We start from the raw sequence: 26,280 nt of genomic DNA on the forward strand, positions 1-26,280 counted from the left end.
TAGTGGTGGCAGCATGAAGGAGGAGAGTTAAATGTCAGAGTTGTTATTGGGGTAGAATTAATAGGTATAAGGGGCTAAAATTCTAGCTAGTCTGTCTAAAATATCTAATGAGTGGTCGCCAATAAATTATAAGCTTTAGCAAGAGTTTAGACTTTTAAGCATTTATTAAGGAGAATAAGAATTTGGTGGAGAAAGAGAAAGGCCTAGATTCATCTATCTATTAAAGGGAGGGTGAATTTCTCACTCCACTCTCAACCAGTCCTGAGGAAAGAGAGCGCCAGCCTCACCCCCTCTTCCTCCCACAAGCAAATGTCACTTCCTGATGCCAAAGAGCAGCATGTCTTGCCCTCAGACGCCTTCTCCTCATGGCAGAGCGTCCTGCAGTAAGTAAGTCTCCAGCAGTTGCCATCATTCCAGTCGTTACACAGGGCTTGACTTTTGATTAGATGTGCAACCATTACGTCCCCACAGTTACTCTCCTCTGGGCTAAAGTCATTAGAACTCTATCTTTAGGGGCAGCTAGATGGCGCAGTGGATAGAGCACCGGCCCTGGAGTCAGGAGTACCTGAGTTCAAATCCGGCCTCAGACACTTAACACTTATTAGCAAGTCACTTAACCCCAATTGCCTCACAAAAAAAAAAAAAGATAACTATCTTTATATGACATGGTTTTGAGTTGCCTCTTGTCTTCCCTTGTTTGGATGAGAGGTGTAGTCAAGCTTTTCAATGTCCTTCCTAAAATATAATACTCAAAACTGAATACTTCAGATGTGATCTGACAAGGGCAGAGTATAGTGGGGCTATAGCCCTTGTTATTTTGTAAGCCACACTACGTCAATCCAGCCTAAACAGAATGAGATTGTCATGTCACAATGTTGGCTCATAAGGAGCTTTCGATCTGCTTGGATCTCTAGGCCTCTTCCATATGAAATGTTTCCTAGCTCTGCCTCCCCAAACCAGTACCTATATTGGATAAGTGTTGGACTTTACATACCATATTAAATTCCATCTTGTTTCCTCCAGCCCACCATTGCCACCCATTTTGGATCCTAGTTCTGCAATCCAACAGATTAGTAATTCCCCTTTTGTGTCATTCATCAGCAAATTTGAAAAGCATGCCGTTCCAATGACAATCTTCCTATCATATACATTCCATTCTTAGCGGTGCCTGGGCTAAGGGAGAGATGAGAGCAATTCTGTTATTCTTCTACATTAAAGTTCTCTAAATGTCCAGGAAAATAAGTTTTAATGGTTCTCACCAGATATACTGGATCTTTCACCAAAAGGCAACCCTTCTTAGATGATAATTGTTATAAATGTGTCAGAAGCAGGGGTGTGTTGGTAAATGTTTAATAATTGGATCTCTGGGGGGAAGGGGGAAGAACACATGATACACTTTCAAGTTTAATCTGCATTACTCTCATTTTTGTTATTTTCTTAAGTTTAGACAATCAACCAAACAAATTAAACCCTGAGTGATGGCTTCTGAAGGCTCCAGCATACTTGTTGTAACTGGGGGTTCTTTTTCATCTTATTTCATCCCAGAAAAAAGCAAACAGGTCATCATGAGGATAATTTGTACTTTAAATGCCAATATCCATTACAAAGGATAAAGTAGAGAAATTATATGAAGAATTTTATAAGAACCTATAAACTAGATTAATATACACTCTGATAATTAGGAACTTTAATGAAAAAGAGAGTATAAGATGACAAAAATTATGTTGGAAAATAAAAACTAGGATCAAGAAATGGAAGAAGCCTAAGGTTGGTAGATTACTTGGAAACTTTTTATCTGTATATAATGAATACTTTAAGAAGAGAGTTATAAGGCAGCTGGACTTGGCGATCTTTCTTTGATGCATCTGTGGTATTGTTTATGTGCACATGCCATCCAGTGCTATAGACTAGAACCTAGCTGTATATTCTCATCTTACGTGACTCGTGTTCATGTCTTTCCATAAATCTTCTCCAAAAGTCTAACCACATGCTAGAGGTTCTTTCTCTAGATGTCAAGACAATAGGAAGATCCAAAGAGAGCATGAAGGCTGCCCATTAGTTATGTCTCTCTCTTAATATACTACTGACTGATATTCCTCCTTTTCTGGCCATACAATGGCTCTCTTATCATAACCTTTATACTACTCTTCCTAGATAATTCTTTATTCTTTATTAGAAATGCATTGCATAAACTAGGCAGCAAATGAGCCTAACCCTCATCAGAATTGGCTCAAAGATCTCAATCTCATCAGAATTGGTTTATCGACAGAATAACATACACACTCAATTGGGTGGAGTAATCTATCTAATCCTGCAGGAAAAAAGGAGGGGAAGGGGATAAAGAGGGAGGGGCAAAAGAAGGGAGGGCAGATTGGGGGAGGGGGCAGTCAGAAGCAAATCTCTTTTGAGGAGGGATAGGGTAAAAGAAGATAAATAACAGTAAATATCATAGGGAAGGTAATAGGATGGAGGGAAACAGTTAACAATAGTAATTGTGAAAAAGAGAAAAGGGAAAAAAATTGTACAAAAAATATTTATAGCAACTCTTTGTGGTGGCTAAGAATTGGAAATCAAAGGAATATCCATCAATTGGGGAATGACTGAAGAAGCTGTGATATATGATTGTAATGGAATATTGTTGTGCTATAATAAATGCATTGTAGCCTATTAACACCTACTGTGTTCTTCTACTCTGCCATCTGGGTAACCTTCAACTTTATTTTTTATTTTTTGCAGGGCAGTGAGGGTTAAGTGACTTGCCCAGGGTCACACAGCTAGTAAGTGTAAAGTGTCTGAAGCCATATTTTGAACTTAGGCCCTCCTGGGAGAATTCAGGGCCAGTGCTTTATCCACTGTGCCACCTAGCTGCCCCCAACTTTAATTCTTAAGAGACTATCATGTTCTATGATTTACAGCCACATAGTGTGACCAGAAAAACAGTGATGTCAAAAAGATGGGTCTTTCTTTCAGTGATAAGTTTGCAGTCATTAAAAGCACCATGCAGTTCCTCAAAAGCAATCCAGGGGGGCAGCTAGGTGGCACAGTGGCTAAAGCAGTAGCCCTGGATTCAGGAGGACCTGAGTTCAAATTCGGCCTCAGACACTTGACACTAGCTGTGTGACCCTCCGCAAATCACTTAACCCTCATTGCCCCACAAAAGAAAGAAAGAAAGAACGAAAGAAAGAATGAAAGAACAAAAGAACGAAAGAAAGAAAGAAAGAAAGAAAGAAAGAAAGAAAGAAAGAACGAAAGAAAGAAAGAAAGAAAGAAAGAAAGAAAGAAAGAAAGAAAGAAAGAAAGAAAGAAAGAAAGAAAGAAAGAAAGAAAGAAAGAAAACAAAAGCAATCTAGCCCATTCTCAACTTACTGCTCAATTTTGGACACAGGTCATATCTGCATATGCACATATCTGTTTAATATATATATACCAATTCTATTATTTGCCTACCCATCTTAATAGTATAATCTGGACAAGAGGAATTCTTCACTTTACTTGTTTTTCTTTTGTGGACAATTAGGCAGAAGTCATTTGTGATTATGGATCTCATTTAAGAAGTTCTACTCTCTTTCTGGGTTTGGTGAAGTCATCATAATGTCATCTGTGACTAAGAGTACCTAGAAGACTTCATTATCTAAAGAAATCTGCGATTTGGGCTTTGCATTAGACATCCTCCATGATAGTGCCAAACCTCTGGTGAGCATGCATTTCCATGTTTTGTGACTAGCTTGATATTAAAAATGAGAGGGCTGTCAAACAAAGTTAGTTCTGTTATTATGTTTTTCAAAGAATGTTGTAAGATTTTGACACATGCATGGGAGAAACCTTGAAAGCCTAAGGTAGCATTTTACTTTATCCAATAAATGGTTTCTTTTTAATAGTCAGCAAATAATAGGTATAGTGGGATATTGTATAGTCCGCACTTTTCTGTCAATTATACAATTGTAAAGATATAATCTGCTATAGAATATCACCTGGAAAACTTGCATGATCCTATTTCGCATCTTCATCAAAGATGTCCAAGATGAATGTAGAGATTTTTCTCACAGGAAATTTTAAGTGATTCAAAACATATGCTACAATAAGAAGGATGAAATAGTCCAGAAACCAACTCAGCCAGATCTTCTGCCAGTAGAGAAACATGGTAGTCAAACAACCTATCAAAGGTAGAATGGTAACTCATTTGGTAAATATAACAAATGAAGTAGTAAGAATAATATTCCTTCATAAAACTGCAAAAAGCAGATGAGTGAAGAAAAAGGAGGAAAGGAAATAAATAAGTATTTGTATAGTGCCTACTATGTGTCAGACACTGTTAAGCACTTTTCACAAATATTATCTTATTTAATAAAGGGGAAATCAATACATCTTGGTTGAAATGAAATCTAAGCCAGATCACTTTGAGAAAATACACAGAAGGGATTGGAAGGATAACACATAGATGTGGAATGAAACAGATATAGAGCAATCAGTTCTTGTTGAGAACAGAAGTAGAACCACTCTAACTGGTGATTCCTACCACTACTTCAACACTTGATGTGGCAAATGTCAAATAAAACTACCAAGCTAGATCTGACCAGGTACACATGAAAGAAATCTGTGCTTGAGATAATACATTTTAAATGCATTCAGGGAGCAGTTTTCAAGATCTCTCAAAAGAAAAAAATTATTAAAACACACAAATGATTATAAATGTTGCTTCTACCTGAAAAAAAAGTAGCCGAGAAGCAATCAGCAACTATTGACATACTCTCATTTACTTGTCTTTATAAGATCTTTATGATAATGGTCAGTCTATCTATATCTATCTATCTCTCATGTGTGTCATATCACACACATATATATCAAGAGAATGTGGGAATATGAAAAGACAAGTAGTTTTTCATATATGATTTAACAAGTCACATCTTTATGGTCACACAACTGGTTGAAGGGTGTAGAGAAAATATGATCCTACTATATCCATTGTTTATTATATTTGTATTTTTTAAAGCATTTGACCCACTAGAATAAAAAGTCGCCTTATAGACGTTCATCAAACAAGACATCTGATCAACCCACACCTCAAAGTATCTTAGATATGAGCTGCAGATGAAAAAGTATCTGTGCCCAGTGTTGAAGAGAGGAATTGAATTGGTATGGATTGCTCTTGGGAAATCAAATAGCATTTTCAATGATCACAAATTGGTTACTCCTGACAAGTTTATCTCTTTAACAACAATATCCTGGGGCAGCTAGGTGTCACAGTGGATAGAGCACTGGCCCTGGATTCAGGAGGACCTGAGTTTAAATCCAGCCTCAGACACTTACTAGCTGTGTGACCCTGGGCAAGTCACTTAACCCCAATTACCTCACCAAAAAAAAAACAAAAACAAAACCAATTAGAATGTGAGTTCCTAGGGGGCGGGGGCTGCTTTTCCTCCCTCTTTCTCTCTCCTTCCCTTCCTCCCTTCCTCCCTTCCCTCCTTCCTTCCTTCCCCTAAGGCTTAGAACAGTACCTGGCACAAAGAAGGCACAATAAATGCTTGTTGTCTTGTAGCTGACTTAATTCTATCTTTATAATCAAGCATTTTATTAAGTACCCACTACCCATCCAGGCACTGTTCTAAGTACTGAGATACAAAAAGATCCAACAGTAGCCCCCACCCTGAAGAAGTTCACATTCTAATGGGGTGGGGGAACAGTACAGACTTTTACTTCAAAGACAGTTCTGGTCCGCAAGGAGCTTACAGTCTAATGGAGGAGCTTACAATCTAATGGTAGACTTAGAACATATCTGTTTCTTAGGATATAATAGGAAGGCACTTAAATGTTTTCTGAATTGAACCTATTAAAATTTCCAATAGTTTACATTCTAATCTATCCTCTGCAAAATGGATAAGGAGATTAACATATTGGTAATTATGTTTAGGCTATAATTGGGGAATTAAAAATAACAATTTGGATTTGGGCCCCAGTATTATCTAGTAGAACAAGAAAAAAGAGACTTACTGTATGATAATTAGTTCTGGAATACCAACTCATTTCTTTTTGGGGTTTTTTGGGAGGCAATTGGGGTTAAGTGACTTGCCCAAGGTCATGCAGCTAGTAAGTGTTTGAGACCAGATTTGAACTCAGATACCCCTTACTCCACAGCTAATGCTCTAGTCACTGGGTCCCTAGCTGACCCTCCTCCAAATAATTTCTTAAGAGTAAACCTGTTTTAGGGGGCGACTAGGTGGTGCAGTGGATAGAGCACCGGCCCTGGAGTACCTGAGTCCAAATCTGGCCTCAGATACTTGACACTTACTAGCTGTGTGACCCTGGGCAAGTCACTTAACCCCCACTGCCGAAGAAGAAGAAGAAGAAGAAGGAGAAGGAGAAGGAGAAGGAGAAGGAGAAGGAGAAGGAGAAGGAGAAGGAGAAGGAGAAGGAGAAGGAGAAGGAGAAGGAGAAGGAGAAGGAGAAGGAGAAGGAGAAGGAGAAGGAGAAGGAGAAGGAGAAGGAGAAGGAGGAGAAGAAGGAGTAAACCTGTTTTAAACAAGTCTTTAGTTAGCTACTACACAAGTCTGTTTAAAGCTCAACATTGCTCAAAAACAGTAGCTTTGCTGTTTTGCCCAGGATATTTTTTGAAGAGACTACCTGAAACACTTTCATTTCTCGGTATAGAAATGTTTATAGTTCTGATAAAAAGGAAAGAATGGGACTGCAGACCCACTGCTTTAATACTCCTTATATTTTGGTAACAATAAAAATATGTTCCCACCTTGCTAACATTTTCTAAACTCAAAGGGAAAAAAGAAAGACCTTCCTTTAAACAAACTCTTAAAAAATTACTCTGCTTAAGTTGCTGTTGTGAAATGATACAATGACAAAATTGGAGGACTCTGGATTAAGAAATCTATACGAATTTGCTTCTGCTGCCTCTGGTCTTTCGGAAGCTAAGTTAGGTAAAATGACTCAATTTCACTCTGGAGTCTCATGTATTGGTGAAGTGAAGTAATTTCTAACTTGTGCACTCTTTCCTAACTTCTCCATTTATGTAAATAGCACAATTAGGTGTCCCTGGGAGTCGACTTTAATTCCCATTCCTTCTCAAGGCAGCTAGGGAGTACAAATGCAAAGAGCACCAGGCCTGGCATCTAGAAGACCCAAGTTCAAATCAAGCCACAGACTCTTATTAGAGGTGTGACCCTGGGCAAGTCACTTAACCTATTTGCCTCAGTTTCCCCACCTATAAAATGGCAACACATACCTCATTGGGTGCTGTGGAAGTCAAAAGAGATAATATTTGCAAAGTGTTTAGTACAGTGCCTAGCACATCAAAGGGCCTATATAAATTCCCTGCCTCTTCACGTGCTTTCATCACCAGAGCCAACCATTTTCTCTCACATACACCCCAACTATTTATTCTCAAAATTCTACCCACTTTCTTCCTTGACCACTACAAATGACTGACCTTGACCCTTAGGAGGTACTGAAGGTGTAGAGAGGATTATCCACTGTTATTTTTCATACCTTACCATAAGAAGGATAATTAAATAAGGCTTTTCCATGCTTTATGTCTGTTTCATCTGAGGCAGTTAGGTGGTACAGTGGAGAGAACACCAGACCTGGAGTCAAAAAGATCCAAGTTCAAATTTGGTCTCAGACATGTACTAGTTGTGTGACCATGGGCCAGTCATTTTTTTGCAATTTTTTTTTGTGAGGCAATTGGGGTTAAGTGACTTGCCCAGGGTCACACAGCTAGTGTCAAGTGTCTGAGGCCAGATTTGAACTCAGGTCCTCCTGACTCCAGGGCTGGTGCTCTATCCACTGTGCCACCTAACTGCCCCTACATGGGCCAGTCATTTAACTTTTGTCTGCCTCAGTTTCCTCACCTGTCAAATGAGGCTCATAATAACATCTAGCTCACAGGGTTGTCCTGAAGATCAGATGAAATAATTTATAAAAGTGCTTAGCAAAGTATCTGGTACATAGTAGTAAGTGCTTAGTAAATGCTTGTTCCCTTCCTCCCCAATCTCTTCCCCTTCTCTTTATCACTGAGAAAGAAACAATTTGGGAAATAAATGCTATCCTTATGACCATTCTACTTGAAATTTTTAAAATAAAGGGTTGTTTATCTCTCAGCACTATAACATTGAGCAGATACATGCTATTCATCCAGTGTGGGCCTGTTCTTGAATTTTCCTGCATTTGGCACATGTATAACTTCATGTATAATACCATCATAAAAGTTTTTAGAACGCTAGAACCTTGTGTCTCTTTTAGTGTCCAGCCAGTCTTTTTTTTTAAACTAAGGCAATTTCACAGACTTAATTTGACTTAACTGTAGTTTAAGGAAAACTATCTTGATGGCACATCAGAACCTAAGAATGCAATACTATGGTCATTAAGTATTAAAACTAGATTTCCCAGGCATCAAGAGTATTTAAAAACAGAACACATCAATCTGGAAGGCTTAAAGAATAATCCTTTTGGAAAGCATGGAATGGTTTGCATAACTTCTTATTCATATAGTGAAATGCAATACTTTTGACATCTTGGTCTGTAAATTCTTATTCTGAAACACTGCTCCCTTGCATTGTATAACATCATACTATCCATTGTGTGACAGGTTGCCAGAGTAGAAAGAAAACTGGTTTTCAAGTTAGGAAACTCAACTGTGTCCCTATACGTCTGTATAAACTTGGACAAATCACCTGGCCTTTCTGGGCCCATTTCTTTCTCATTTCTGGGCTTAGTTGATCTTTAAGGCTCTTTGCAGCCCTGAAATGCTATGATTCTTTGGGCCTTCTTAGATTTTCCTCCCTACAGCAAGTTCTTTGATTCTGTGACACTGACCTCCTGGCTCTTTCACAAACAAGACACTCCAACTCTTGACTAGGCATTTTCTCTGGCAGTCCCCCATGCCTGGAAAGCTCTCCCTCTTCAAATCTGCCTACTGACCTCCTTGGCTTCCTTCAAGTCCCAACTAATATCCCATCTTCTGCAGGAAGCCCTTCCCAAACCCTTTTCATTCTAGTGCCTTCCCTCTGTTACTTTCTATCTGTCCTGTATATAGCTTGTCTGTTTATATTTGTTTGCATGTGGTCTACCCCCATTAGATTGTGAGTTCCTGGGGCAGCTAGATGGTGCAGTGGATAGAGCACTGGCCCTGGATTCAGGAGGACCCGAGTTCAAATCCGACCTCAGACACTTAACACTTACTAGCTATGTGACCTTGGGCAAGTCACTTAACCCCAACTGCCTCACCCAAAAAAAAAAAAAAAAGATTGTGAGTTCCTTGACATCAGGGACTATCTTTTACCTTTTTTTTTTTTTTAATAACCCCAGCTCTTAGCTTGGTGCCTAGTGCTTAATAAATGTTTGTGGAATGATTTATATTATTCTATACCTTCTACAGCTCTCCAATAACTTATGAGCTATCTTCTCCAGATTCCTTTCTTCATTCTATCCCACTTAGGCATTATAGTCTTCAACCTTATTCTCCTTTCTTCTCTCCTCCCCTCCACCCCGCAATACTCTCTCCCCTCAAAAGCTCATCTATTTTAATAGTTTTGACTATGTCCTTTATACTCATGATTTTCAGATCTCTCATTCTGGTTCTATATTTCCAGGGATCTTCAAAATATTACTAATCACCCGAAGCTAAAAATCTGCAATCATTGTGCTCCTTCCAAGGTTCCTGATATCCAACAATGACATCAGGATCAAAATCTTGAAATCATCTTTGTATAAGAGAGATGAATTAATCTGTTTCACATTGTCATTATTTCCTTCATAATTTCTGTTTCTTTCCCCACTGTCACCATCCTTAGGCAGCACATTATGTGCCAGGCCTGAACTACTAGAATGACTTCCAAACTAGTCCCATTTTCATTCATGTCAGCTAACTATCCACCAGGAAACCAGGCCTTACCTGGATATCTTACCATCTGCCCTTCTTTTCTACATGGAGAAAAGCCACCCTCTTGATCCGATCTCTCAGTTAATCCATTAATTTTTTGAACTTCACTCTCTAAGTCACAAACTTACCTAACCCATTTTACCTAATTGGCCCCAGATTGTGCTTCTGTGAAGTTCACAAGATACTGATGATTTAACTGGTGTAGAAGGTTCACAATAACATTATGTAAGTCTTTACCCTAAAATGTGACACTTTGGTACTAATAAATAACAACTCAGTATTAACTCAATAAATAATAACTAAATTGATGTACACTAATTGGTGAATTAGTGATATTATTATTGTGCTTTCCAACACTATTAGCCTATAATTAAATTCAACCTCCTCAAATCCTGCAGACATTGCTTTTATGTTCATAGCATTTTCTAGTTTCTTTTTCAGTCTCTTCTTCCCTTATGTAGGTTACCTAGCAGTTCATGTTACTGGTATCAATACTCCTCCAACTGTTATCACTTATCTTTCCTGTCTCATCCTGGAACTGACTGCTAGACATAGAGCCCAATAAGATCAATGATAAAAAGAAAGGCCTTGTATACACCAAAATATTCATTAGCAGCATTTTGTGTTGCATCAAAGACCTGGGGGGGAAAAAAGTAGTACATTGATTGGAAAATAGCTAACCAAGTTTTATTACATGAATATAATGGAATATTACTGCATTGTAAAAAATTATAAATATGAAAAGTATAGAGAAGCATGGGAAGACATATGAACTGATGCAAAATGAAATAAGCAAAACCAGGAAAACAGCATATATAAAGACTCTATTGTAAATGCAGAGAACAACAATAACAAAGCAATCAAACCTGAATATAGTAAAATTGTAATAACCAAGAATGTCTTCAAAGTACTTCCTCCTAGCTTCTTTGGCAGAGGTAGAGGACTATGGCTATGGAACACTGCATATAATGCCAGATTTTTTCAAACTGTTCATTGGTTTTGCTAAACTTTTCTTTTTTATTCATTGTACCAAGGCTTGGCTGGGGGGGGTGGGAAGGAATATCAAAGAAATGCAAGGGATGTAAAAATCAAGAGATATCAGTAAAAAAATTATGTTATAAACATCATGCTTCTCTCCTTTGTGATCCTGAGAAGCCCTTCAGGAAATCTATAGAAAGGATGTCAGCTTATGAAACTATGGACAGAAAACACATTTTTAAAAACTGTCCTTTAGGAGAGGGACTTCTATTAAATTTTATCTAACCAGACTGTAAATTTAGAAATATGACAATCTAATAAAATGTTATTAGCAGAAGCATCTGAGTGAACATATGCCTAATTAACATGGAACTAGGAATATGAGCTCCAACTTCTGACTTCTCTTATGCTTCAATCAGTTCCATTTTAGGAGACAAATTTGTGGAATCACAAAAAGCCTGAATTTAGGGTCAGAAGATCTAGATTGATCTGAAACCCAGCTCTGATATTCACTAGTCAGTTGTGTGACAGTGGCCAAGTCACTACCTATCTGAGTCTCATTTTCCTCATTTGTAAAACATGGAAATACTGCGCTTTAAAGAGCTATACACATGTATTATTAAGCATTTCTTGCATTTTAACCATTTCGTCTTTTACAATCCCTTCACCATCTGCTTTACATTAAAAAAAACAAAAACGAATGGCATCAAGAATTTCTCCATCTGCATCCTGCCTTGTGATAGTACACACATAAAAATTTGAGTCTGTCACATTCTGAGTGGAAAAATTCAGGTATACTTAAAGCTAGGTTTTGCTTAATAGACAAGGGCTGTATATATCTCCTGTTGCTCATTGCTAACAAGTGTGGATGGTAAAAATTCAACAGCTGGTCCTGGGTCAGGGAGAAAGGAACTTCCTCCTTACAAAAGTGACAGGTCAGCGGGCCCAAGTTTAGGTTTCAGAAAAAAGGTAAAACAAAACCTATCCACAAGGAGCAAAACAGTATGTGGTCCTCTAACAACAAAGCCAATGGGCAGTCATTTCCTCTACGGTGAGAAAGGGGTTGCAACCAGTCGGGGCCCCGCAAAGGAGTGGCTCCCCTGGAGCTGCAGAAAGGTTGCTGGGGGCTAAGGGGTCTGCGGCCTCCAGATTCTCTCGTTCCGGGAGAGAGACGCTGAGGGGAACCATGCATGTGTGTTGTCTTTGAGGCCAGGAAAGGAAGGAGGCTGGGGGGCAACATGGGCAGAATGATCACGCTGCAGAGATAGCGCTAGGGCTCTTGCCTTGAAGAACCATGGGGGGATTGGGTCCGTGGGCAAAGGCGAACCACGAAAGAAAAAAAAGGAGATGGGTAGAGGAGAAGGCGCGGTCAACTCCTCTGGCCCAGAGGAGGGCAAGAAGAGAAGAGGTGATGGGGTGGGGGTGGGGGGTGGAGGACAGAGGTGATGGGGAGAGGAGACAGTATTGGAGGAGAGAGGAGGTGGGAGGAAGGACAGGAGATAATGAATGGGGATAGGAGGGGTGATGAAAGTGGGGGTAAAGGAAGTAAAAATGAGATTTTATAAAGGGCATCTGCATCCCCCCCAGCATCCATTCCCTAACACACACATCCCCTCCCCCTCGCCCACATCCCCTTCTCCCCACCCCCGCCCCGTCCCCAGCTAGTCCTACAGCTGCCACCAAGGCTGCTGCAAGCTCTGAGAAGCGTCTACAGCCGATGTAGTCTCCTCTTCCCCACCGGCCCTAAGGACCCGGCCATCCTTTTGCCATCCCCACGCTGCGGCGGCCACTCACCCTCCGCCCGCGAGCGGATCTCGGACACTGTTCTCCGCATGGTCGGCATCGTTTTTACTCCTGCTGCTGCAGGTGGGTCCCACCGCCTGGGAACCGCTCCTCCTTCTCTTCCTCCTGTTCTTCTGGGGCTTTGCACCTGTCACTGCCCCAGGCCGCCGCCTCCGCTCTAAAGGATTCCCCGCCTCCTAGCCCGGGATCTTGGGGCGCCGCGATGCCTGCTTCGCAAGCACCCAGACCATTACCCGCCTCCCCGGGCTCAGAGGGGCCCCCAGCGAGCCAGCACCGCCTCGGCAGTTCCTGCTGCCGCCGCCGCCGCCGCCGCTGCTTCTGCCGCGGCTGGGGAAAGGCGGAGGTGCTTCTGCTAGCGAGCAGAGCTGGCCCTGCAGCCGCCGCGGCGCGGGCTCGCTCGGGAGCTCCAGCGGCGGGCGAGCCCCAGCGCCTCCAAGCTTGCGCCGAGGCTGCAGCAGCCCGAAAGGAAGGGGAGGGGGCCAGGGGTGGCACCAGCCCCAACAGCGCTACTGCCGGCTCTCAGCCCCAGCCGCCTAGAGAGCCGCCCACCTCTCTGCGGACTGTACCACACTTAACTAGAAGGGGGAGGGAGAGGCGGCCAACGCACTCCGGGCACACACTTCGCGTGCTTTGGGGCCATCCATTCCTCTGTATTCCTCCACCCACCTTGTCTGCTCACCCCTATTCAATTAACCCATTGCACTGTGGAGAGGGAAACCCCTCCACTCTTCCTTTTAGACCCTTGTAGGTATTTTCCTGACCCCTCCTTTTGCTTCCAGAGCCAATGGAATTGACCTCCCCGGGTCCCAGGCTCGCGCTGTGCTTCTGGGTTCTGGGGGCTTGCAGTTTGGGGGCAGTGGGTGAGGAAGAGGAGCTGGAAAAGAAGGGGTGAAGGGGAAGAGGCCTCTAGGTGAGAAAGGACTGGGTTAGCGTGAAGAAGGAAAGAGGGTGCGCAGAATAATTTCTACAGCAGAGGCACCCATTGTGCTGAAGGGGAAATAAGCCCTATCCTCCATCTGCACACTGGGAATCTCCGTACTGGCAGCTGCACCAACTGTTCGGTCTCCTTGTCCTAGATTAGAGCAACAGGTTCCAAGAGAAGCAGGATGGGAGACCCCGCTTCTTGAGGGTTTGACATGGGAGGGTTGCACCACAGGCTTGTGAAGCCCGGCATGATGTTTCCCTTTCCCCCTGTTCGCTCGTCAGCTTGGGAAAACTCCAAAGTCAAAAATCAAGAGCAGAAATTGGCGGAGATTTTTTTTTTCCTGTCAGGCCTGGGGCAGGAAAAAGCAGACCATTTAGTCCCCGGGTATTAATCGTGCCCTTTAACCTTAGCATTTAAAAAGAAGATTGGTTTTACTTCCCTTGAAGTCTGTAAATATAAAATATTTCAGTTTGGCTAAGGTGTCACAGTACCATTAGAATTACTAACACATACCCTCTTTTATTTTGTATACCTAACTGAAAGGGAAAACACCTTTTTGTTTTCTAGTTAGATGCAGAGATTCCTTTGGAAATGAGGAAGAGCTGAATTGTTCAAATATTAATTAAGTAATAAATTTAAAGGAACCATTTCTTTCTTAACTCGGATTTTCCTCCCTCCTGTGTTGCAGAAAAGACTGATTCAAATTCAGATCTTTTTTTTTTCTTTGAGCTCCCAGCCTGAAAGGGTTGTTTTGGATGGAGCCCTAGGAAATCTGATTACACCCAGGCCTCAGGCCAGAGAAGCTGCTAGTAGCCTGCTGGCTCCAGGAGTGAGTGTTCTTTCCTTGGGTCTCTTTCTGCATGCAGCATTTCCTAATCTTCATTCTGACAGGTTTTAATATTCATCCAGGCAACCAACAAATATTGATTAAGCCCCTACTGTTTACTTGGTGCTGTTCCAGATACTGGTATTACAAGCAGAAAGCTCATTCTTCATATTAAAAAAGTGCAATCTGTAAATCTCTCTCAGTGTAAGACACTGATAAATATTAACATCCCCAACCTGAGGCTAAATATTGCTTTAAAGAATGCACTACCACTATCTGCCACTATTATTTCTTCTTGGCCCCTTAGAAGAGTAGAGTTTCATGGGAATAGATAGTCCAGTTGCTGAAACTAAAACAAAACAGTAAAGGTAAAAAGAGCAGAAACACAGAAACAACAAAATAGATAAATAATAAATCAATATTCTAGAAATAGTATAATAAAATTATTGGCACTGGAAGGAAATGTTAAGAGGAAAAGCTAGGAAATACATTGATCTTTTTCTATTGTTTTGGTAACAGCTAATACCACCCAGGCAGCTAGGTGGTGATGGATAGTGTCCAGCCTGAAGTCAAGAAGGGTCTTTCCCTTAGTTCAAATCTGGCTTCAGAGAGCTTTCTGTGTGACCCTGGGCAAGTTATGTAACTGTTTGCCTCAGTTTCCTCATCTGTAAAATGAGCTGGAGAAGGAAATGGCCAACTACTCCAGTATCTTTGCCAAGAAAATCCCAAATGGGGTCATGAAGAGTTAGACCCAACTGAACAACAATAATATCACCTTTCATTCATGGAAGATTAAGTGCTTTATTGAAAATAAGATTAGGATTATTGAAATCTAGGTAGACCAATTAAATGTGATCTCCTTTACTAAGAATCTCCATAAATCACAATGCACAGCTACCAGTTATCTTTACTTTCATCTAATCAGTCTTTTGGGGATTCAGTTCCATTCAACAAATATTTATTAAACACATATTAGATGCAGAAATTTGTCCTGATTTTGTGGAGAAAACTAATAATATATTTCCCTTCCTTGTGGAGTTTATAATCTACTAAGAAGAGTGACACTATCATTCCTGAGAACAAACTAGAAAGAAGGGGTGGCTCACATATACATATATACAATACACACATATGTACATGTACACATACACACATGTATACACACTGCATATACACACGTACATCTGTATTGTGCTATATACATATAGATTCTCGTGTGTACATATGCATATACATATAAACAAGCATGTATATATAGAGATATGTGCATATATATAGGCATAGTATGCACAGATATATCTGTTTATATTCACACTTGTGGTAGTTCTTTGCTATTTACTCTGATATAACGATACATACACATGCACACATGTATATATGTGTATTATGTAACATGGTACAATATCATGCATTATATTATAACTTGATGTGTGTATATAAACATTACATACATTATGTATATGGGTATTTAGGTGTATGTATTCATACATGTAATGAAATAAATTATAAAAGTATATAGATTTAAAGAAAAGTTTTGTAATTATCTTAGATCACATTAAGAACCAAAGAAATTGAGAATAATGTATTATTTTGTAGAACATAATGTTTAGCTGTTAAATTTTTGTCTCTGCAAACTAAATTTATGATCCTATTGGGTAAAAGAAAAGTTTAAATATGCTGTGTATCCTAACTGCATGAAGACTTTTGGAACATACTTATGGTAGCTGTCCTTCATTCTCAAAGAGGACCAAAATGACCTCCCTATGTTGGGGTCAAGGTACTGTGTCCCTGACCCTGGCTGATCAGATCAATAATGAGCTCAGAAGGCTCTACTACAGGTCAGGCACAAATAGTCCACATGAACATCTGGAGTGGAGATGTCTCTAAATTTGCTCATCTCATTTTTCTTTTGAGTTATTGCAATTCTGCTTTGCTCATAGAGAACATCACCTTCTCTGATGCAGTCATGCCATATCAAAGTTGTCCTGTGCCAGTGTGTCCATGTGTCACAACTAAACACACCTACACACATTGTCACATCACTCAATTTGGATTGATTATTGGTTTATATCTGATCATTTCTAAAAGAATGGAGAATGGGATAGTTTATATTTAGCTCAACAGAAAAGAATAACTGATATTTACATAATATTTTGTGCTTTATAAAGCACTTGCCTCTCACCAATCTTACTTAGTAATAAGAGTAAATAGTTCACAGGCAAGAAAAGACAAGCTTTGAAGAGTTAAAATGATTCATCTACAGCCACATAGCTCAGATGTTTTAGAATTGGAACTCTGTTTCAAGTCTTTGGATTCCCAAATTGGTACTCCTTGCATTCACTACACCAAGCTTTCTTTCCATGTCTGAAGTTAGTGAGACACACATTCCTCCTCAATTCATACCCTGTTTTGTTTTTTTTTTTTTGCAGGGCAATGGGAGTTGTGACTTGCCCAGGGTCACACAGCTAGTAAGTGTCAAGTATCCGAGGCCAGATTTGAACTCAGGTGCTCCTGAATCCAGGGCCGGTGCTTTATCCACTGTGCCACCTAACCGCCCTGCATACCCTATTTTAACTTCAGTGTTGAAATGCAGAAAGCACCAATAGATGTAGTACTTTGAGCCCTTTTGCTAGTACACACCTTTGTTGGTATGTATAATTGCCCATATTAGGAGGGTGTGTGTACATATGTATGCATATGTAAATACACATACATATATATGTATAAACATATACACACATATATTATATATGTATATGGGCAGGGAGAGGAGATGGAAGTGGGAACTACATATTTACAGGCATATCATGCCTAACTCTAATTGGTTCCACCAAAAAACCAATGTCACAGTCACATGAAACTATAATTCAAGGGTGAGTTAATTCCATATAAACAATGGAGAAAACAATAAATTCCCAAGGAGATAAAATCCAGATTATTCAATCTTAAATTAGATTATTATCTGATAATCTATCAGATCTATAATAGGAATATTTGTTCATTTCTCCCCAAAACATTTCTCTTCCCTCTGCCCCAGAAACAAATTTCTCACCTGTCTGGGGAATTGGAGGAGAGCAAATGGTGAGAGCGTAATCAATCTATATAAGCTTTTCATTGAGAGGAGGAGGTCAGAGATTGCATGATGTCCTGGTACTCTGAAGCTTTGTCTCTTCCACAAACATTTTTTCTTTCCCCAGCTGATTGTAGAACTAACTCATTTTCTCTATGATTTCAATTTCTCTAGAACATTAGTAATTAAAGTGTGCTCTCTCTCTCTTTCTGTCTCTGTCTCTATACATATATTTTTATATATTTATATATATACATGTGTGTACATATATATGTGTATAGATGTATACATACACATATATGTGTATGTACACACATATACATATATATTGCTAACTGTATTTCAATATTGGTTTCCTTTATAATCTTATGACAATATGACACAGTGGATGGAGTGTTCAGGCTATGGCAAGGAAGGCCTAAGATCAAATATGGTCACAGATTGCTCCTAGCTCCGTGAACCTGTATAAGTCATTTAACTTCTGTCTTCTTCAGTTTGATCAACTATAAAATGAAGACAGTAATAGTACCTAACTCCCAGGATTGAGTGATAGAATATATGTAAAGTCTTTGCAAGCCATAAAGCACTACATAAATGCTAGCTTTAATCATCATCATTATTATTATCAATAATAAAATTAAAAGAAAGGGGTGGTTCCCTCCTCAAGTCTTTTGAGATCACATTATATAGAGTTCAGACAAAGGTGTAAAGACATTTGTCTGAATGGCCTCATTTGGTCTCCAAGAAAAGGGAAATTTGAGATGTATATCAGCAGGTAAATCAATCTAATTTGGAGAACTCAAAATACAAGCTTTGGGTGGACCCTAAAAAAGATCTGAAAGGATCCAAAACTTAGTGGGATCTAAGCATTCCTTACAACCATTCAACTTCCCTGGAGCATTTCTGAAGTCAGCCTGACTTCTGTGTTAAGCTTTTGGAGTTAGTTTTCTAGCTACATAAAACTAAGTTCAAACAATATCCATAAAAGATAAGTAATAAACCACAACACATATACACATAAGTGTAACACAAAAAAGTACTACTCAACATGTAAGCTGTCTGACTGTTGACATAATAGGAAAAGGCACCAAACTCTGATATTGGGACTGCCTGCTACCAGCACATCGAAGTAAGGCAAAGCAGAGCTTCCATTCTGGTATATAAAACTAACCTTTATGACATTGTTGAATCAGGAACCACGTAGCACCTGACAGAAGGAAAGAAAATGCAGACCACGAGAGAGCAGTGACAATCGGAAGTGGGTGTTCCTGAGCCTCTTCCTTTTCAATTCAGTTAAAATAAACATGTATGACAGTGGGAACAGGAAGCTCTGAGCAGACAATGCAGAAAGGATGCGTTGGAGAGAGCCTTCCTCAGCTGTGCAGGGGGCTCTGAAGAAGGGTTTCCATGTGATGGAGCACCAGCAGAGTAGAGGACTACACTGAGTGACTTCCCACCTCTCCTGGACTCCCTCAGCTACTTGTAGCTGCAGGCCAGTCAGAATGTATAGTTGAAGGAGACCCCACTTAAGGCTTTTCCTGACCTGAAAGATCTCTGAGACAAAAACTGCTGGCTTCTGGTGATGCCATCTTAGATCAACAAGGAGAGAAACTCATTAGCTTCCTCCAGGTTTGAGACAGTCAGCAGCTATGTGGAACAAGTGCTTCAACTCTATAAGCAGAAAATAGATGAATTAGGTCTTGATATAGTCTTGCAAACCAGCTGTTAGCCCCTTATTGGCTGATATGTTGGCAGGGTTACAAGACATTGACGGACATTATCGAAATGTACGCCTGGAAAAGAAGTGCCTCCTCTCTCAGATCCAGTGGGGAAATTTGCCAAACACCCAAACTTTGCTACAAGCCTGGGATCAAATTTCAGAGAATGACCAGGACCTAGTAAAAGATATCCTACTGAATGTATCTTTTTTTTTTTTTTCCTGGAGACTTAAGATAGCTGTGTTTCTATCCACAGAGCAGAGACTGTAGCTAAAGTCCGGCTTTATTTCTCCTGCCACTTGAGAAAAAATGTGGGCATACTCTAATGTGTGGAATGAAAATTTCTAGGACACAGTTATCTCACAGAGTATTGAAGCCACATGTTTCTGAGCCCAAGACATTTTTATTCTATATTGTGCCTACATGCAGATCAATCCCTGGCTCTTATCTGAGGCCTGGGAAGAAAAATCAGGTTGGTAGTCACAGAAGGAAGTAGTCAGGGCAGTGACTGCAATTGTTGGAGAAGCTGAAGTAACTACTGAAAAGGATGACTGTAATGAAGACAAAGAGGCACAGTCAGTGCCATGCGATTTTTCTTTTGGCACCCAAAGCATTCACCCCATTTGCTGTGCCTTTAACTTTGGGAGGATACATTTACTTTTATCAGAAATTTAAGGAAATGTGATGAACAAGTTTGTTTAACTAAAGAAAAATTCATATTTAAAACTACTCATCCCAGGGTTTGGGGACAAAATTAAAGAATTATAAATTCAGTACTAGTTGGGTTGTAGAGAAATAAATATGTTCTTACTTTGCTAGCAAAATTGTAAACTGGTAAGTTCTTGTGGAACAAACTGGCAGCATGCTCTTACAAAAAACCTCAAAACATTTATTAAGCACCTACTGTGCAAAGCACTTGGTATAGAAAGAAAAAAAAATGAAACGGGCACTGATTCTCCTCCCCTAGTCAGAAATGATCTTTAATAGCACCATCTAAATTATTTCCTTTCTCCTAGCTTGTATCTGTGTTAGAGATCCTGATATCCTGACTCAGAGGAAAGAAAGATCATTTATGACTAGGGGAGGAGAAGGATAAGTCAATAAAAGGAACAAGAAAGACTTGATGAAGAAGGTGACATTTGAGCTGGGTCTTGAAGGCTGGATATCAATAGACCCAGATGGAGTTCAGAGGAAGGAGTGATACCAAGGCCGGAGGCAATACTTATTTAAAATCGAAATAATTTTCCTTTCCCTAAAATCAGCTTCCCCTTTGACATACTTCCCTTCATGCCAAATGGTATGAATATTTTCTGAGTCACCCAGTATTCCTACCTGAAGTAGAAAGCCGAAGAAATTGGGATGGGAGGTGTTGCTTCAGACTTGCATAATTTCAGTCAACATTGTCTAGTAATGGATGAGACAGTTGCCAATTTGAGGCAGTGGTAGTAAGCATGGCTAACAAGTCCAGTCTTACATAAGCAAGTAAACAGATTATAGGGTATTATGTCTCAAGTTTATCCTAGGCTCCGTAGCATATCTGAATTTGCAGCTGGGTTCTCCATTATTATTGATATTTACTGTGTCTTAAATTGCCCTAGTTATCCCAAGTATCCCTCCTCCCAAAAAGCCATCCCATATGATGAATAGTATTTTTTAGAGGAAAAAAGTATCAGCACAACTGATTGGAATGTTGAAAAAGTCCAAACGTGTGCAATGTGGATTTGTGCCACCTCAAAGGGTAAGTTAGGGGTGTCTTATCATATTTCTTCATCTGAGTCCTGCTTGGTCTTTATAATTTTGTTGTTTACTTTTGATTTTTTTGATGTATACTTGTTCTTACATTGTTGTAGCTATTGTGTATAATTTCTTAGCTCTGCTTACTTCACTCTATATCAGTTCACATAGATCTTTCCATGCTTCTCCATTTTAATCATATACATCATTTCTTACACTACAGTAATATTCCATTACATTCCTGTACCATAATTTATTTATCCATTCTCCAATTGATGGACATCTATTTTGTTTCCAATTCTTAGCTATTCCAAAAAGTGCTACTATAAATATTTTGGATTATATAGAGACTTTCTTCTTATTGATGGCTTCCAGTAATAGAATCTCTGGTTCAGAGGGTTTGGGCATTTGTCACTTTGTTTGCATAATTCCAAATTTGTTTCCAAAATCATTGTCTATTTCACAGCCATTTTACAGTAATGCATTAGTATGCCTCCAAAATTAACTGTTGCCATTTTTGCCAATTTTCATGGTATGAAGTAAAACCTCAGGTTGCATAAATGTTGTCTGTGCAGAAACTTTTCAGTTTCAAGTAAACAGTTATCTTCTTTTATCTTTTGTAATTGCTCCTGTCTCTCGTTTGTTAAGAATATATCTTCTACCTATAGCTGTTAGAGGTACATAATGTTTCTTTTCTGTTTTTATAGTATGCTCTTTAATATCAAGGTCATATATCCACTTAGAATGAATTGAGGAATCTAAAGTGTTGGTCTGGGCCTAATTTCTGCCAGACTGCTTTCTAGTTTTCCCAACAGTTTGTGTGTGTGTGTGTGTGTGTGTGTGTGTGTGTGTGTGTGTGTGTGAGAGAGAGAGAGAGAGAGGCAATTGGGGTTAAGTGACTAGCCCAGGGTCACACAGCTAGTAAATGTCAAGTGTCTGAGGCCAGATTTGAACTCAGGTCCTTCTGAATTCAGAACTGGTGCTCTATCCACTGAGCCACCTAGCTGCTCCCAGTTTTTGTCAAATAGCATTTTTTTTCCCCAGACACTTCATGTTTTCCACTTTGAAAAAATAGAACACTTGGTTATTTCTTCATTGGCTTTTATAAGTATCTGTCTATGCCTTTTCTGGAACTCCAAATCCTCCCTTAAGCAACCTTTTGGGTTAAATTTATGACATGTCACATATGGAAATCTTAGATTAGATCAGGATCATGAGGATTTGGGACAAGCTCTCCACTTCAGACTTCTGGCATATATCTTTCCCGGATAACTTTGGACAGGATGGTACTATGCCTTTTACAACACTCCTGTGCTTTCAATACTTGAGTATTTCGGGTCTATTATCTCATTTATGTGGATACCTCTCCAATGACACAGATCACAAGTTTAATTTTTTTAGTTGTGTCTGACTCTTTGTGACTCCTTTTGGGGTTTTCTTGGCAAAGACACCAAAATGGCTTGCTATTTCCTTCTCCCCTCATTTTAGAGAAGAGAAAACTGAGGCAAACAGGTAAGTGATTTGCCCAGGGTCACAATACTAGTAAATGTCTGAGGCTAGATTTGAACACATGAAGATGAGTCTTCCTGACTCCAGGCCTGCATCTCTCCACTGTACCATCACAGATCACAAGCATCATGCTTTCTCATCCTGTGCAACTCTTGTCCATTTCCTTCTATAAATTCTTTGCAAGAGGTTTCTATATCTCTTGGCATTTTTCTGATACCAGTGGAATGTTCTGGCTTTCTATAAGCCTTGTTCCACTATATAACTTAGCCCACCTCCTTTTTCCAATCATATTCTCTGATGATATCCTTTACGCAATGTATCTTGTATAATTTGTTGGTAATAAATTGTGACCTACTCCCCACCTCCCCCCACTAGGTGATGGTATTTTAGTATTTGTAGCCCTGTGGTATCAATGTAAGAACATGGTTGATAAATAGATGGACCTTCCTTTCATGGAGAAACTTGGGATAATTAAAAGCACTGAGCTATTCTTCAAAAGGCAGTGCAGCCTGCTATCTTCTTCCTCCTCAACTCAAGTCTCTGCTGGCTGATTTCTCATTATTTCACTCATACACTCTATATTCCCACTAAATATGTCGACTTGCTATTGCTGTAATCAACATTCTGTTTTCCGTCTTTGTACTTTGGTACACAGACTGTCTGTCCCCCATGCCTAGAAGACATCTTCCTCACCCCTGTAAAAAAAAATTAATGATTAACTAGCTAATCTCGACTGAAAAATTATATAATTGGACTTATGGAAAATTATGATTATATGAAAAATTATAAGTTTAGAAAAATTATAATTGGGCCATAAGTCCCTTCGTGGTCGCCATTCAAATGTAGAAATATTTTGACTTACTTGGCTAATTTGGGGGGACTAATATGACTGGAGGACTAATCTGGGGACTTTTGACTCACTGACTATCTGACTGCTATTAACTTAGAATGGGCCATTTAAAAATTTCTCCACGCTGCTCCCAAATTGATAAGCAAAGGATTAAGAAACCTCTTAACTAAATAATCCAAAGCAGAGTTTATTTATGAGATACTATTTAAAAATAAAAATATAGGGAAATAAAATGTACAACCTGACTGCGTTTGGGCATCTCTTTCTACCTGCTGGCCTGGAACTTTTTTTAATACAATAAGGGCCTTTATCACCTCTTGCCTTAGGGTATGTTCCACTTTCACTGCTCAGCTACTTTCTTCTAACTCCAAGGACCTTTCACTTTGTCTATCCCTGCATCTAACTTTCCTCTCTGGACTGCCACTGAACCCCTGTGTTTCTCTCTCACTGACCTCTCCTTCCGTTCTCCTACTTCTCCAGTGTCCTTCTGTTCTCTTAATCTTCACTTTCTCCAACCTGTAACCTGTGCTGACTGCTTTTGTGCTCTCCGCTGCCTCCTGTTCTGTCTGTCTGTCTGCTCTGTCTGTCTGCCCTCTGCTGCCTTTGCCGCCCCTCTAATCTTGTCAGCAGCCCTTAACAGAAAAGCCTTGAGGGCCTAAGGCTTTTTAATCTCAGCCCAAAGTTAGGATCCCCAAATCAAAATAAATTTCCATACCCCTGTGTCTTGCCTTAATTTAATTGCCACTTGGTTTTGGTGATCCACCCAGGTTTTAATACTCCTCCTTATCTCTGGAAGTGCTTCGTATTACACACGTGCGCGCACACACACACTCTACTCATACACATACATATATACATATACTTATGTTTTCTCCCAGAAAAATATAAACTCCTTGAAAGAAGATCTACTGTACTTTTGCATTTGTAATTCCTGTCACAGAGAAGACATTTAATAAATGTTTGTGGAATTGAAGTAAATTAAATTCATGGATACTATGATCTCTCAGACCACAAACTCTTCATGGCCTGATACAAGCATCAGATGAGTCTGAAAGTCAGGTATACTTGGCTCCACCTGTCTTGCAGAATAAGATTCCATCTGATTTATAGAATAAAAGTAAGTAAAACAGTGATCTTGGAAAGGCAGGGGGGCTTAGCATGTAGTCACACACCTATTATCTCAGTTGCTGGGGAGGCTGAGGCTGGTAGAGTTCTAAACTGCAGTAGGCTGGCTAAAGCTGATTAGGAAACCCCTAGGAAGGGGGACATCAGGGGGCCCAAGGAAGGGAAAACTGTCCCAGGTTAGAAATGGAGCAGGTCAAAACTTATGTGCTGATCAGCAATAGGATTGAGATCATGATTGACCAAACATTGCACTTCTGGCCATGGCAAGACAAGGAGACTCAATCTTTTTTAAAAAGGCAGAAAAATGACACTTTTGCAGGGTAGTGTGGGTGGGGTATGTGGGAGGCAATTGAAATTAAGTGACTTGTCCAGGGTCACACAGCTAGTAAGTGTCATCAGGTGTCTGAGGACACTTTTTAACTCAGGTCCTCCTTGACTCTATCCACTGTGTCACTTAGCTGCCCCTGAGGAATTACGTTTTAAAGATCAACAGATTCATAACTTGGATAATTGGGAGGTTTTCTAAGGACCTTATCCATAAGTTTCGGGGGGAGGGGGGGCGCAGTTAGTATTTAAATTATATAGGCCTTACTGTTCTTATTGGGATAAGGCCAGTTGCATAGGGGAATTTCCATGTGCCTTGGAAACAAAGGACTTAAACTCCAAGGTAAAGTGGAATCTTGGCATCTCTTAATGGTGCAGTGGATAGAGTACCCAGCCTGGAGTCAGGAAGATGTGAATTCAAGTCCAGCCTCAGACATGTCATTGTGTGAATCGCTTAATCCTGTTCACTTCAGTTCCTTACCTGTAAAATGAAATGGAGAATGAAACGGCAAACTATTTCCATATCTGTGCCAAGAAAACTAAAAATAGAGTCACAAAAGATCAGACATGACTGAACAACAGAAGCAAAAACAAGGTAGTTAGGTGTTATTTACAGTTGGTGAAGGGTGTGAAAATTGTATTGACTCCCCCTGCTGGAGAGATACTGTAGTTAAGCTCCACCATGAGGAGAAGGCGTCTGAGGGCAAGCCATGTGGCTTGGAAGGTCAGTTCCTTGGTATCAGGAAGTGATGTTTGCTCATGGGTACTGTGGATCAAAGCTACCAGTCAATTAGCTTGGAGCTGTGTGTGTGGGTAAACAGGATGTTTCCGGTTTTCACAGGAGGCTTGTGGGACGAAGAAGGCTCTCTCTTTTTTCTCTTTAGTCAGGACCTTGTGAGGGAGTGGAGCTAGAAATGCTGGCTCCCTGAGATAGACAGATAGGCCTTTTTCTCTCTCTTCACCAAATTCTTATGCTCCTTAATAAATGTTTAAAAGTCTAAACTCTTGCTAAAGCTTCTAATTTATTGGTTACCACTCTTTAGATTTTTAGACAATCTAGGTAGAATCTTAGCCACCTTACAGACAGATACTATTCAGATGGTGACCATGAAGTATTCAAGGGAAAAGAAAGACAGGTCCACCTCTTTAGATGCATATTTAGATAATCTGAATACAGATGGGGGGGACTGTGGGAGAAATATATGTATGAATGAAGAGTGTAACACAGGCAGTTTTCAGCCTCAGGAAAGCTTGTCAGGTTGCTTGATGAGAGTGGGTAGGGTTCATGTATACTTTATATGTCTCCCTATCTTCCTGTCTGATATCCTGTAGCTGTGCCCTGAGCTGAATCTTTCACTTACCTGGTTCCCTACCGATAAGGTTACTTGATAGCCATTTTGGGGTAACTTTAACTACATCTAAGGTAGGATACAAGATGATCTGCTTGGACTTCAGATCCTCTTAGTACTAGTTAGCCATAGTTGCAGTTCTATGGAAAAGGGACCAGGGAAGAAACATGAATTAATTCAAAG

General features: G+C 40.0%; 1 protein-coding gene and 1 pseudogene across 3 annotated transcripts in view; one reads left to right on the forward strand and one right to left on the reverse strand.

Annotated features, from left to right (window-relative positions):
- ATP8A1 (ATPase phospholipid transporting 8A1) overlaps window positions 1-12,936 on the reverse strand; it is a 295,356-nt gene extending 282,420 nt beyond the window's left edge. The window contains exon 1 of one of the 3 annotated variants that reach the window (XM_043970049.1): window positions 12,659-12,936. In XM_043970049.1, coding sequence (XP_043825984.1) covers window positions 12,659-12,707 — 49 coding nt within the window. In that variant the 5' untranslated portion in view covers window positions 12,708-12,936. The remainder of the gene's footprint in view (window positions 1-12,658) is intronic. The other 2 variants (XM_043970048.1, XM_043970047.1) reach the window with 2 other exon arrangements.
- Window positions 12,937-18,831: 5,895 nt separating this feature from the next.
- LOC122732066 lies at window positions 18,832-19,476 on the forward strand (annotated as a pseudogene).
- The last annotated feature ends 6,804 nt before the right edge of the window (window positions 19,477-26,280 follow it).

Source organism: Dromiciops gliroides, chromosome 6 (assembly GCF_019393635.1).
Source record: "Dromiciops gliroides isolate mDroGli1 chromosome 6, mDroGli1.pri, whole genome shotgun sequence".
NCBI classification, from domain to species: Eukaryota; Metazoa; Chordata; class Mammalia; order Microbiotheria; family Microbiotheriidae; genus Dromiciops; species Dromiciops gliroides.